This window comes from Trichoplax adhaerens, genomic scaffold, assembly GCF_000150275.1.
Source record: "Trichoplax adhaerens TRIADscaffold_2 genomic scaffold, whole genome shotgun sequence".
Lineage (NCBI taxonomy): Eukaryota > Metazoa > Placozoa > Uniplacotomia > Trichoplacea > Trichoplacidae > Trichoplax > Trichoplax adhaerens.
This window is the reverse complement of record NW_002060944.1, coordinates 4,200,549-4,213,734: the sequence shown is the minus strand read 5'-3', so window position 1 is coordinate 4,213,734 and position 13,186 is coordinate 4,200,549. Positions and strand designations below refer to the sequence as shown.

The window sequence follows — 13,186 nt, the reverse complement described above, 5'->3', positions numbered from 1 at the left end:
CAATATTAACAGAAGCACCTTCTGTATAGGAAAGTACCTACTTCTATCCGTAAAATTTATAATTTATATAGAAATAGAAATATATATATAGTACCTTAAGTACCAACAGGATAATATAAGACTTAAACTACATTCAATTGCAATTTAATGTCTAGAACTTATGGTATAATACCTGCAATACCAATAATAATACCTTAACCATGAAGATGGAAAGGATAATCAAAAATAATAACTGGGTGGAATTCTAGCTAAACTATGATATCAATTCTACAAGACCCATAGTTGAACTTAGAATTTCCTCCGATGCACTATATAACAAGAGTACCGACTAATGATATTAGTATCGGATAACTGCACATAACAATGCACAGTTTACTGTACGATCTTGATTAAGTATCTTTTTTGAAAGACATTTTAAGATGCTAATAAATGTGACATCAGTATAACTTAAATTCATTTTAATTTCAATTATGTAATAATTACTTTAAAATGAAAAAAAAGCACACAACGACTATGTTCCTAGTTGTGCTGTCTGGCCAAATAGCTTTTCTTGTGCAAATAATGCCAGAAATGATAGCATAAAGACCAAATATAAGACTATGGTATCGCGTTGAATAACTTTACCACCAATCTGATAACCCACCGTGGGAAGGAAGTTATCTAAATATACAATGTATTTTCTGAAATTAAAATGTTGCATTTTTCGTTTATGTTGTACTTTGCCAAACGCCTTTGATATGCCACGCATTGTTGTAAGCAATTTTGCCGTCGTATATTTGGTCCTTGGCTGAGTCTCTGTTGATGGCTCTGGTTCTGTATCTTCATTTTCGCTTTTTTCACTAATTTCGTCACGATTTCTCTTCAGACTGAGCTTTTTCCATACATTAGTTTTCGAAACCGATAAAGTTGACGATGTTCCTTCTTCACTAGACGATCGTAGGACAGGTGCAGTCGATTTTGGATTACCAGCTTCAGGATTTGTTTTGCTCTTGTTGGAAGTTTCATTAGTAAATTGATCATTGCTTATCCTAACTTGTGCCGTGGTAATGTTGCTACTGTATTCGTCAGGATCGGATTTAATTGAAATTAAGGATTTGATTGAAACTTTCTTCGATCCTTTCTTATTCGACGATGATGGGCGAGATATATCATTAGTATCGTTTAGGGATTCAAGACTTGGAGGTCTGCTATGCGGGCGTTGATCAATAAAGCGAGTCATTACGTCTACTGGTTCTTTATCGTCAGAGAAGATGCCAGCCGTTGGTAGCGAATTAAAAGATTGTGATCGTACCAATTCCTTAGATACTTTATTAGTCTTTATATTTCCATTAAACGATGATTGTAACAATTTTTCTCTTAAAAAATCAGCATCTTTGGGCAAACCATGAGCAAATTGTTCTTTAATCTTGCTAATAGCATCGGTCGTAGAATCAACTTCATCGACTTTTGGCAATTCATTTGGAAGAGTAGAAGGGATACCGTGTGATCCAGTCAATGAACCTCTGGAATTACTTTGGCCTCCTAGTGAAGGTGATTCACCAAGCGGAACAGATTCTACTCTTCCAGAGCTGGAATGGCGTCGGCTGGTTCTCAGTGGCGCTGATAGTTTAATAGGGCTATCAATAGGCGGTAGTAAAGTATTCAATGCATCACCTTTCGTGGCAGGAGCAGGATGCAAAAATTTCTCGTTTGATAAATTAAATTCATTTTCAACCGAATATTCCTGAGGTGCTTCCTGGTCTTCTGAATGATCAGATTCGACACTGCTAACTTGAAGGATGCCCTTGCCTACCTCATTATCTTTGGGGTGCTCTTCTTCATTATCAGATTTATCTAGTATGTCCGGGTCTACATAGCTTGATGGCGGCTCAATAACAATTGTTGAAGGAAGCTTTCTGAAAGCTGCTTTTGGAGCGGAAGAATTCGATTTTTCGTTACGATTTTTAAGTGACAATTTACCTTTTCTGCGGCGAACAAATGAAAATCTACTCTTCGTAGATCTTTCATCGTCTGTTTCTTCTTCTTCCATCTTTTTTAAATACGTGATCTCTTCTTTCGGATAGATTTCACTACTGGCAATCTCGGGCATGGTGACAATTGGAAAATGTGGGGGCATAATAAATCTCTTATCCAAAACTAAGAAATCTCTTTCTTTTTTAGTTTTTAATTTTTTGCGCTTGAAAACACTATTAATTCGCTCTCTCATAGCAGTGAAATATGATTTGCCATCCGATTCATCGTCTTCTGATTCTTCTTCGCTATCCTCCTTCCTTTCCACCCAAGCTTTAACAACAGTAACGCGATAATTCCGATAAACGCTTGTAACCCATGCCGACAGTAATAACATTGACAAGGATATTGTACCAGGAACGACAGCAAACCACATATAAATGGCGAATACTTTCATGTAGAAAAAGCTATACATATTGAGTACAAATGATACGCTGCTGCTGACCATGAGCATTGTCATAACGTGCTATAATATTACAAAAGATGAAAGTATATCATGCGTTAGTACTTAGAATTTATACGGTATACGGAATTTTATAAAATACGTAGAATATTAATCAATAAATTCGATAAAAACACATTAATATCAATATAAAACATATTCTCCATTACATGGTCATGTAACAAAACAGTTTCGATGGAGGTAAATATGATTATAGACCATTGAAAGCATTATTTGATACAACAATACTTGTATGCTTAAATATTCTTAAGGGAATGCTCTCTACTTTCAAGCTATCTTGTATTTTAAGTCAAATATAATGAAATTTCAAATTCATATAAATATTTTTCTAATAATTAAATCACATAGTACTACTACTAGAACTCTGAATACTTTGTAAAAACACAGAACTGTATTGTTTTTAGCTATTGCTTAATCAATCGCTTCGTTGTTGCTATTATTATTTGTTTTGCGATTTTTTATGGATTACTAGATACACTATCCCATGCATTTTAGTAGTCTATAGCTTACTTCAAGGAAATAAATTTTTATTAATAAATCTGAATACTGCACAGACACTGTAGTATTATTTTTATAAAATAAAATCAATTTATGGATTCTATCTCGAAGTAACATAATATAAGATTATTGTTTAAATTGAATCTAAATTTTTTAATGTTTATCATAATATTTCCACTGTCAATAAAAGTTCTATCCCAGTACAGAATTATTATTTTGCAGTATTGAATATTAAAGTATGGGGATTCTCAAGGAACAACAATTCGAATTTATCAATCTCCACATAAATGACATTAACATTTCATTATATTATTAAATCACATGTGCTTTTCTCCATTTTAACTTTATATGCAAATCAAACAGGAGTTTAAATCACTAATAGCACTTACAGTTCCACTTTTAGAGGCATCCCTTATAAATCTTGCTCTGTTAGATATATCAGCAACCGCTTGCTGAAAAGTATAACTGCCGGTATGTGATTTCAACTTTGGCTTGACTTGTTCTAATAGCAATAATAATTATAATTAGTTTGGGGTTGTCAATAAGGCGGTATAATATTACTATATCATTCGATTTTTGAACAGTAGGATACAATACAACATTAAGTACTAATATAGAACGCAATACAATAAAAATGGACTAATTATCTACCTGTATATCACCAACAAAAAAAGTATATTTAGTCATATCAAAATGAGATAAGTATATAATGCTATTATACCTTGAAATTCAATCATAGACATTCCAACAAGAAATAGTAAAACAAGCTGACATAAATTAAATACCCAATAGCCAGATAAGACATGTAAGAGTGAAAAAAAGCGCACTGCACTTAACGTATCGGATACCCAATTTAAACCAGTCATATTAACTGAAGATAAGGCTGGAATTGATGAAATATTAACGGTTAAAGCATTATCGATAGCATAGCATAGGTATTGTCCTCCAGTACTGAAAAGTCCAACAAATGGAATAATAATAGGAAGCGCCTAAATGATAAATAAATTTGTACAGTACTTAGCATATCCGATTTATAATTATATAAAGGATAAAAACAGAAGGACTAAGCGAAATTATGATGTGTTAAAATTATAAGATAATATAGATTATTATTTTCGCTGCATAGTGCGATTAAATGTCATTAAAGCAAATTTTTACTACTATCTTTATGAGACAAAGAATTAAACTCAGCAGTATATTTTTTTAAAATAAATACTAACGAGGATAATATATTTCTATAGTTGTAATCACCTTTGATTTGTTGTTATCGTGGTTTATTATAAGAATTATTAATTAACTTATTAAGAAAATATACCGTACTTATAATTTTTTTTGTACGTAACTATAAAAGAAAAAATAATTCAAACTTAAGACATAATATATAGCACTAATTTTTTTCTGCCTTCTTAAAGTATCATTAAGACGCGGACTACTATGAATAAACCCTTTTAATATATATATATATACATTTTGAAACAAACCTTGCACACAAACGATGTAATTTCAATAGTTTTGAAATACGTATAGCCTCCTATCGAATCATCACGTAAAGTTCTTAATGCCACGGCAACCCAAGGTACAGTTCTCGTTACTGTCCAATATGAAAGAGTGCAAAAAGCTACAAAAAATACACCTAATGCTGGACCCCAGGCTGATTGATAAACTGCAAAAGCGTCGTAAAAATCGAAGGAAAAATGCAGCGTCAACGAAAGACACCACACGGCTAAACCAAAGTATCCGTAATATCCATTATACTCGTAGTTGGTGTCGCCGATGAAAGCACAGACATAGTGTAAAATTGCAACACCGCGTTCTAGATCACGGCTAACTTGAGCTATCTTCTCTTCTGGATCTTCGGGACCCTTGCGTGACTTGGATCCACTTCTCCATGACGGCTTAATTTTAAAATTAAATTTACTTTTTGTTCCTTCTCCTGCTGAATTTGGAGTGCGCGGCGTTATGTTATCTCCTAAACCTAATACTTCAATGCTTTTCCTTCTATAATTTAATCTATTGGTGTTTGCTTCAAGGGACATATTTTGTAATTTGTTCACAAATTATATATTATATCGAATTGAAAAGATACAGTACGATTTCACCGTTGTCGATATGCTAACGACTGGTGTAGAACAGATATCGTTCTAGTTTAGATCAAGCGGTAACGGAATTTTTTCGCCTTAAAATAAAATTAAACTCCAACACCTGTGCCGTTTAATATCGTTAACACTTGCAATTAGACTTGAGTTCGACGAAAATTTAAGGAGAAAAGAATTTGTTGTGTAATTAAGTTAAAATAATCGGGAATGTGCAACGCTAAATTCTTGACGTAATTAACGAAATAACACCATTGTCAGTAATACCATTAGGTAGCAGCCATCTATATCAAAACAGGACAAAAAATATAGCTTTTAGGAAACAGAAATATAAGGTAGCCATAACTTTACGTTTATTAAGGGACCGTCAACATACTCGTAAACCTTATACGACTCTTTTAAAAATCATTATAAGGTAGAAAAGATTAGGGGCGAATTATTAGTTCAAGGAGCGCAGATATTGTCAGGGAGGGAAATTTACCAACGAATACACGATCTTAACTATAGTGCAAGTTTTTTTATTTGTTTTCTATACAAGGCAAACTAGGTTTCTTTAATTCTATACGAAGTTTATCGGTAGGAGTATATATATATTAGTAAAATTTTTTTGGCCCCTTTAGCATCGAATTCAGCTCAGTAAAAACTCACTGTTTTCAGTACAACGTTGTAACTCAAGACAAGTTATTAATCGGTTGTTGAAATTTATAGTCAATGTAGTATGTCACCAAGTCAAGTTGAAAAAGTTATTCTATCTTTGTAATACATCGTTCTATCTACTGTGCAACGGTAATTAAACCTTTAAAATTACTTCTACATGATTTTATGAGCAATTATAAAACTCTTATTGTAATCAAAATACGATAAATCTCGATTTGCTAATAAAGCCCATTGCAGTGTTTTTTTTTTTATCATGCGTAATTCCAGGGATAGTAGTCAGGACCGTATCACAATACGGAAACTAATGTTTACGCGGTGTAACTACTAGAGTCAATTGTAAGTCACGAAGATATATAATTCATGAACTGGCTTAATACAGCGATGACTTTGGTTAATTGTCACGATCGTTTACTTACAAACTGAATCTGTACTTTTTAAAAATAACTATTTGGGATGTACAAGCATACAGTAAGACAGACTGATTTATCACGGCAAATCTTCACCTGTTAAGTCAAAGTAGTCAATTCTCATTTTTAGCTATAAACTACGTAATTGATTACGTTAAAAAAGATGATATAGAATAGCCATTTTATTTATTATTTCAATATAGTTACGGTACAATTTTGGAAGACGATATAAAAGGATTAATAGTAGATAATACTATCTAGCAGGCATTGATTTTATTCATAGTTTTATTTTAGTGGTGTTTTAATGAATTTTTAGCGCTAGATTTCAATCGAATTATATACTTGTCAAGCACTAAATTACAAATTAAAATACGTCAAACAAAAAAAGTGTGGTTGGTTTATTGGTTACGGAAGCACGCTCTAGGTATTACTTATTAGTACTTTTATTAGTACTTTCAGAGAAGTTTCTATTTACTGCAATGTACATATCGCTTGTCGATTGCAATGGTGGAAAGTACGATAGCATTTAGTATCCTTTTCTATATCTAAAAATTGCTTGCAATGATGGAATCGTTTATTAAATTAAAAGACTTACCGTAGGGTTCACTTTATGCCTTCCAAAAGCTAATTCAGATTACCTCCCTATGAGATCACTATTAACACATAGAACGGGCCTGATACAGCACTTGGTGATGAAATCATCGGCAATCAAAAACTTGCTCCGATAAAAATGATTTTCTTTGCAGGAAAATTAGTACATATCCAAAACAACAACAGCTGGTAGATTTGTATTTTCTTAATCCTGGCTAGAAAAATGCGATTTAACAATTTATTCTAATTTAATTGAAGAGTCAATTTGTTCACGTCAATATCTTGGGGTTATTTTCTCAATTAAAATGTTGTTCTGTACCGTACAGTAGAATGATATGAGATGAAATATCAGATGGAGCCAGTGTCTACATCATATTATTATGCCCAATAGCATGTATAGTCTAGTTGTATAGGCTTTATTTTTAACCCTCCAACTAATTCAGAATGTATTTTATAGCACCATTAAACTTGTGTCGCAAACAAATACAATATCAACAATAGCGCTTAATGCGATATGAATATATTAATTCTAATAACTAACAGCTAGCCAATCATAGCTAATATTCATTTTTCTTTATCTTCATTGATATAAAGTGGACTGTGAAAAGCGTAATAACGTAATAAGTCATGATTTCTTCAGTCATGCAAATTAGTTATTACGTAGTCAAGGAAAATGGACTTCTCAGAGCAGGAAATAGTTCAACGCCTATAAATTCTTACAAGGCAACTACAATAATATATTTGTTTACGGTTATTTATTTACCGAATCACGTTGGATCACTTTGCAACATGCGGTACCGTATCGTACTGGTACTGTACTGGTACTGTACTGGTACTGTGTTGGGACTGCATTGGGACTGCATTGAGACTGCATTGGGACTGCATTGAGACTGTATTGAGAATTTGAGACCGCATTGAGACTGCATTGAGACTGCATTGAGACTGCATTGGGACTGCATTGGGACTGCATTGGGACTGCATTGAGACTGCATTGGGACTGCATTGGGACTGCATTGGGACTGCATTGGGACTGCATTGAGACTGCATTGGGACTGCATTGGGACTGCATTGGGACTGCATTGGGACTGCATTGGGACTGCATTGGGACTGCATTGGGACTGCATTGGGACTGCATTGGGACTGCATTGGGACTGCATTGGGACTGCATTGGGACTGCATTGCGACTGCACAAGTCCGCGCTGATTCAGAAAAACTTTACTGTAGACCGCTGGACCCTATTTTGACGTACTGTACAGTACAGTACAGTAAAGAGTGTGTTCCACCTTCATACAGTACGATGCACTGTCGTACTGTAGGTAATTGTACTGTACTGGAAGTACAATTACCTGGTGACTGGTCAGCGCCCTAAACGGGACAATCTCTACTTTGGGGCGGCTCTTATCCTTGTGGTGATGCACTGATGTTGTTTGTTTTTTTGGTGATACTTATTGACGCATAGATTACGATCGATCGAGTAGTAATTATAGAATTCAATATGACGGTGCGCTCGTGATCGATGCGTCAATAAGTATACCCCGGAAGAACAGTACACTGCGTGTTGCTACTGCTTCATAGTCAGATATCCCCCCATTCGATGTACCACCACGGTACCCCTTTGGTCATACAGATATTGAAAGTTCTCTCTATTTTTTCATAAATTAAACTACTTCGTTGAAAGTAAACTATTATACTGATGCATTATACGCGTACTAAATACCTTTATAACATAAAATTGGGAAATTAATCCTATTCTTGGATAGCACAGACCGAAAAAAAAGGTTAACGTGTATGAAATTTGGCCATTTTTAAGTAGAATAATACTGCCCTCCAAGTAAACATTAACTTTCAATGACACTAACTAGTGTTCGATTTTGGACAAGGATAACTAAAAAACACCCGATAAAATAATGAATTACACAATTTAATGTGCTATAAAATGATATCTTTTAGGTAGCTTATGCTCGAGAAATATTAAAGCAAATACTCAATTTTCCATTTTGGACAAGGATAACTAAAAAACGCCCGATAAAATATTGAATTACGCAATTTAATAGGCTATAGAATGATATCTTTTTTGTAGCTTATGCTTGAGAAATATTGAAAAAAATACTCAATTTTCGTCTAGGAATACTATGTACAGTACTATACAGTATTGAGTACTCTACTTCTTCAGTGGACTTCATGAATTATAGTATTAATATTGTAAAGGTTATTGTATGCAGATGCATGACTGTGAATGAGCATTTACAGACTTTTCCCCTTTTCCCAGACACGATCAGACGTCTCGTAAATAAAAAAATAAAAAATTGATTTCGCCCACTATACAGTGGGACTATATCATAATGTGTAGGATTCATTGATTTAGTACTGCAACTTCAAGTACTAGATCGATTGACATGGACGGCACATCATATGGTGTATTGGATCAGTGCTATCTTAAAACTGTCAAAAAAAGTCGTAAATGATTAAAAGGATAACCGGTTATGAGAATTTGTATCGTGCTGAACCTGAATGCTGCTGCTTGTACTAAAATCGCTAAACAACTTAAATAGGGACTGGCATACACTGCTGCACTGCTTCGACTAGAAGAAATAAAGTGCGCCAAGACTTTTTACTACCGTCTTACTACGCAAATTGCCATAATTATGTACAATCTTAAAAATGATCATTCTAATGAATTAACAAGGCTTACTCTATACAAGCACTTAATATGTAATTATAATCAACCATCGATGAGGTATTTACGCGTACCATATTTTTATTACAAAATACAGATAAAAGTAATATTGTAGAGGAGATCACATATTAAATGTTTCCTTAAAAATTGAGATAAAATGTTAAGTTCCAATCTATATAGACTTGGAGGTTTGATGTACTAATGAATATTGCCCTAGTTTCATACATGCAAATACAATGACCATTAAAACACAACTAGTCGATCGTATGTAAAGATTCATGTGTAAAGTAATTCATGATTATTTAGCATTTGTAAAATCACCATCTAAGAAAACTTTATCTTCAATTAACTCAGATTTTCTTCTTCATAAGATCGTAACCCGATAATATTTAATCGTATAATACTATAGTTATATACCCTGCTAAATCTACGCAACGAATTCGCGTATAGAACTACTAATAAGGTGATAATAGCTACAATAGCATTAGATATTACTGAAATGGTTAAAGACTATGCTGGTACCTATGACAGATCGACAGAAAATTAAATCATGAATGGAAAACAAATTTACTAGTGATGTAGAATATGCCTACGAAAAAATGCAGGCCAATACATTGACGTAATTCATGGCAAAAAATGAACTTTCCCACTTAGCATTACCAATACCGAAAAAGAACATATTCGGGGTACTGTAATTATATCAAATAACTTATACAGTGTACTGTATAAACATACATATTATCTTGTAATAGCATGTATATTTACAAAAAATGTCTACTTTCAAAAAGAATCAAATGATCAATTCATCAACAACTAATGATGTGCTCGTAATTGAATTCGTATAATCATACATAGTACATCGTCTTTGGCTGCTACGAGTATCATCAATTAGTCCTTTCGAAAGAGTACCCTCACAGATGATTATCGAAAGCTTGGCAAACTTCCACAAACACTTCATCCGGAGTTCCCTCAGCGGAAACCTTAACCCACAAGAAGTAAACAAATTTAAATCCAGTTAAGAATTTAATCTTTACTGTTATAATGTAAACGATGTGCCTACACAGTACATACATATCGTGCGCGTATATGAAAAAGAGTATTCAACCTACTGCACTTACAGTCATCAATTTTCCACTATCACGATAATGTTCTACGGCTGGCTGTGTCAACTCATGAAAAGTTTTTAGTCGTAATTTGATGGTTTCCTCGTTATCATCTACGCGACCAGATGTTTTAGCTCTTTCTAACAATCTCGAAATCATGGTATCATCAGAGCATTCGAAATAAAGCATAGCTCGGCACTCTGTTACATCGGAATCAAATTGAATTCCCTGACTAAGTTGCCTAGGGTATCCATCAATTATGTAACCATTTTCGTTCTTTATTGAAAATATCGCGTCACGTAGCAATTCCAGTACAATATCCTATAAAATTTACAAAAATTTGCACTTGTCAAAAAGAATTGAAGAATTATATGTAAATCAAATTCCTGACATTATCTATCAGCTGTATAACACCACTATGTAATTGTGAGAGTAAAAGTACTGGAAGGCCTTAATAGTTATACGGTACGCTAAAATTGCTAGTGCGATAATAGTAAAGTAGATAACAATGGTTTGATTAGAAAGTGTTTTTGGTATTAGCATTACATCTGATACAAGTTCTCCCTTTTCCATTAGTTGAGTTAATTGCTCTCCTCGTTTAGAACCACTCTTGACTTCAGCACGTAACAAATCACCTATAGAAAGATGAGCAAATCCATATTTTTCTACAATATTCTTGCATTGTGTCCCTTTACCGCATCCAGGTCCACCTATATCATATCAGTATATATATATAAGTACGAAGAGGTATGATTAATTAAAGAAAGTAATGACTAGAAGTCATCGCTGATTTATATAACTTTAAGAAAAGTAACTAAAATATAAATTTAAGGTAAATACAAGTTACCAATAACAAAGATGACATTATTAGGCTTCCAGACATCTTCCTGTGTCTCTTTAGTCTCTTCTACCTCTTTAACAGGTTCAGCATTTAGCGAATTACAGATTTCAGTAAAAACTTCATCAGGGGAACCTTCAGCAGATATCTACGAGGTAGTATTAGGAATAGTTACAGCATCGACGGCTTTATAAATGATGCACATAAAAACTAACTCGCTAATTTCAATCATATCTACTGAAACATTTTCATTGACCCACGTATAAGGGATTAATAAAACAATTACTTTTTCACTAAAATGTGGGTAAGTCAGTTCACATGTTATACCTTGTTTAGCACTTCTTTATCCTGATAGTAATCGGTTACAGCTTCAATGGAATCACGGAACGTCCCTAGCCTAATCTTTAAGGCCTCATCGTTTGCGTCGTTACTGCTAGCTAGTCGCTCAATCATAGTATCATCTGAGCAATCGAGATAAAACACGATCTGGCAGCTAGCTATGTCAGATTCAAACTTTGCACTCTGGCTCAATCGTGACGGGAAACCAGAAATTAAGTAACCGTTGGGATTCTGATTTTGCAATATTATATCTCGCATTACATCTACCATAATATCCTGTATAGAAAAGCAGAGTTATAAAGGAATAATTACTCAGTTTGGGCGTCAACTAATGTACTAATCCAATAAAAATGGGGAAAAAAAGATGACCTACATCAGAAGCAGATTGCCCTTGTTCGGCACTTTGTTTCAAAAGTCTACCACGTTCGGATTGTTGCTCTATCTCAGCTCTTAACAGATCTCCGTACGAAAGATGAGTGTAACCATACTTCTCTACAATACGAGTGGCTTGAGTCCGTTTACCACTGGCAGGACCACCTTTTTAAATCGAAGGAAATAAAACGGTTTTGTTTGCTATAAATTTCTATCGCAAGTCCAAAAACTTTCAAATAATACGGCATTAGAAGCTACATGACTAGCAGGCAACAGTAAGAAGCAAACATTCCATTATTGATGACGTATTATTGTGGTCTAATGATCATGAAGCTTAAATGTGATCTCCAAAATCGTCCAGCATAACAAAAAAAGTTTAGTAAATACTGTACTGATGTACTATACTACAACTAGTCCCTATACGAGTTTGTACAGTATGCAATAAAAAAATTGTATTTCTGAAGTGCACACTGCACAATATAAACTACAAGACTACACGCTACCCTCTTACCTATGATAAAGATGATTTTAGCAGATTCTAATATTTCCTTTTCTCTTTCCATCGAAGTTTGCTCATTCGCTTCTTGTTCTGCGACCACTTCCTAAATTTACAAATTCGTATTCCAGTAGGATGTCAGCTCCGAAATATCTTATTTATTATTATTGATTTGATTTGATTTTATTGTATTGTCTAGACCAGTGTTGTGTCGACAATGGTATACAGTAGGACCGAGACAATAGCAATGGCATCGGGCAATGGCTTAGGGCAACGGCATCGGGCAATGACATCGGGCAATGGCATAGGGCAATGGCATAGGGCAATGGCTTAGGGCAACGGCATCGGGCAATGGCATCGGGCAACGGCATCGGGCAATGGCATAGGGCAATGGCATAGGGCAATGGCATAGGGCAATGGCAAAGGCAATGGCATTAGTATGCCATACTGCCAGCTATATGCGAGATTACGTGCTAATGTCATTCTTGATGTTCAATTCTCATGCATTACTGAAATCTTATGCTCTAGCTGTATGCCTGAGGGTAGACTACAGTAATCAGTAAACTCCATTCGTAGTCCGCTTGCTATTCAAGTTAGTTACTACTGTATCGGGTACAGATTGAAATCTAACTGTGCTTGAGC

General features: G+C 34.3%; 2 protein-coding genes across 2 annotated transcripts; both read right to left on the bottom strand.

The window, feature by feature from the left end:
• Positions 1-511: 511 nt before the first annotated feature.
• Positions 512-5,007, bottom strand: TRIADDRAFT_53377 (uncharacterized protein; the record flags this gene model as incomplete). The annotated part of the gene is made up of 4 exons (XM_002109358.1): positions 512-2,476; positions 3,361-3,473; positions 3,693-3,960; positions 4,453-5,007. The coding sequence occupies 4 exons, from the start codon at positions 5,005-5,007 to the stop codon at positions 512-514; spliced, it is 2,901 nt and encodes a 966-aa protein (XP_002109394.1).
• Positions 5,008-10,496: 5,489 nt separating this feature from the next.
• Positions 10,497-11,219, bottom strand: TRIADDRAFT_21322 (uncharacterized protein; the record flags this gene model as incomplete). The annotated part of the gene is made up of 2 exons (XM_002109357.1): positions 10,497-10,820; positions 11,046-11,219. Coding segments are annotated over 2 exons (498 nt in total), but the record flags the coding sequence as incomplete, so codon positions are not given.
• Positions 11,220-13,186: the final 1,967 nt, after the last annotated feature.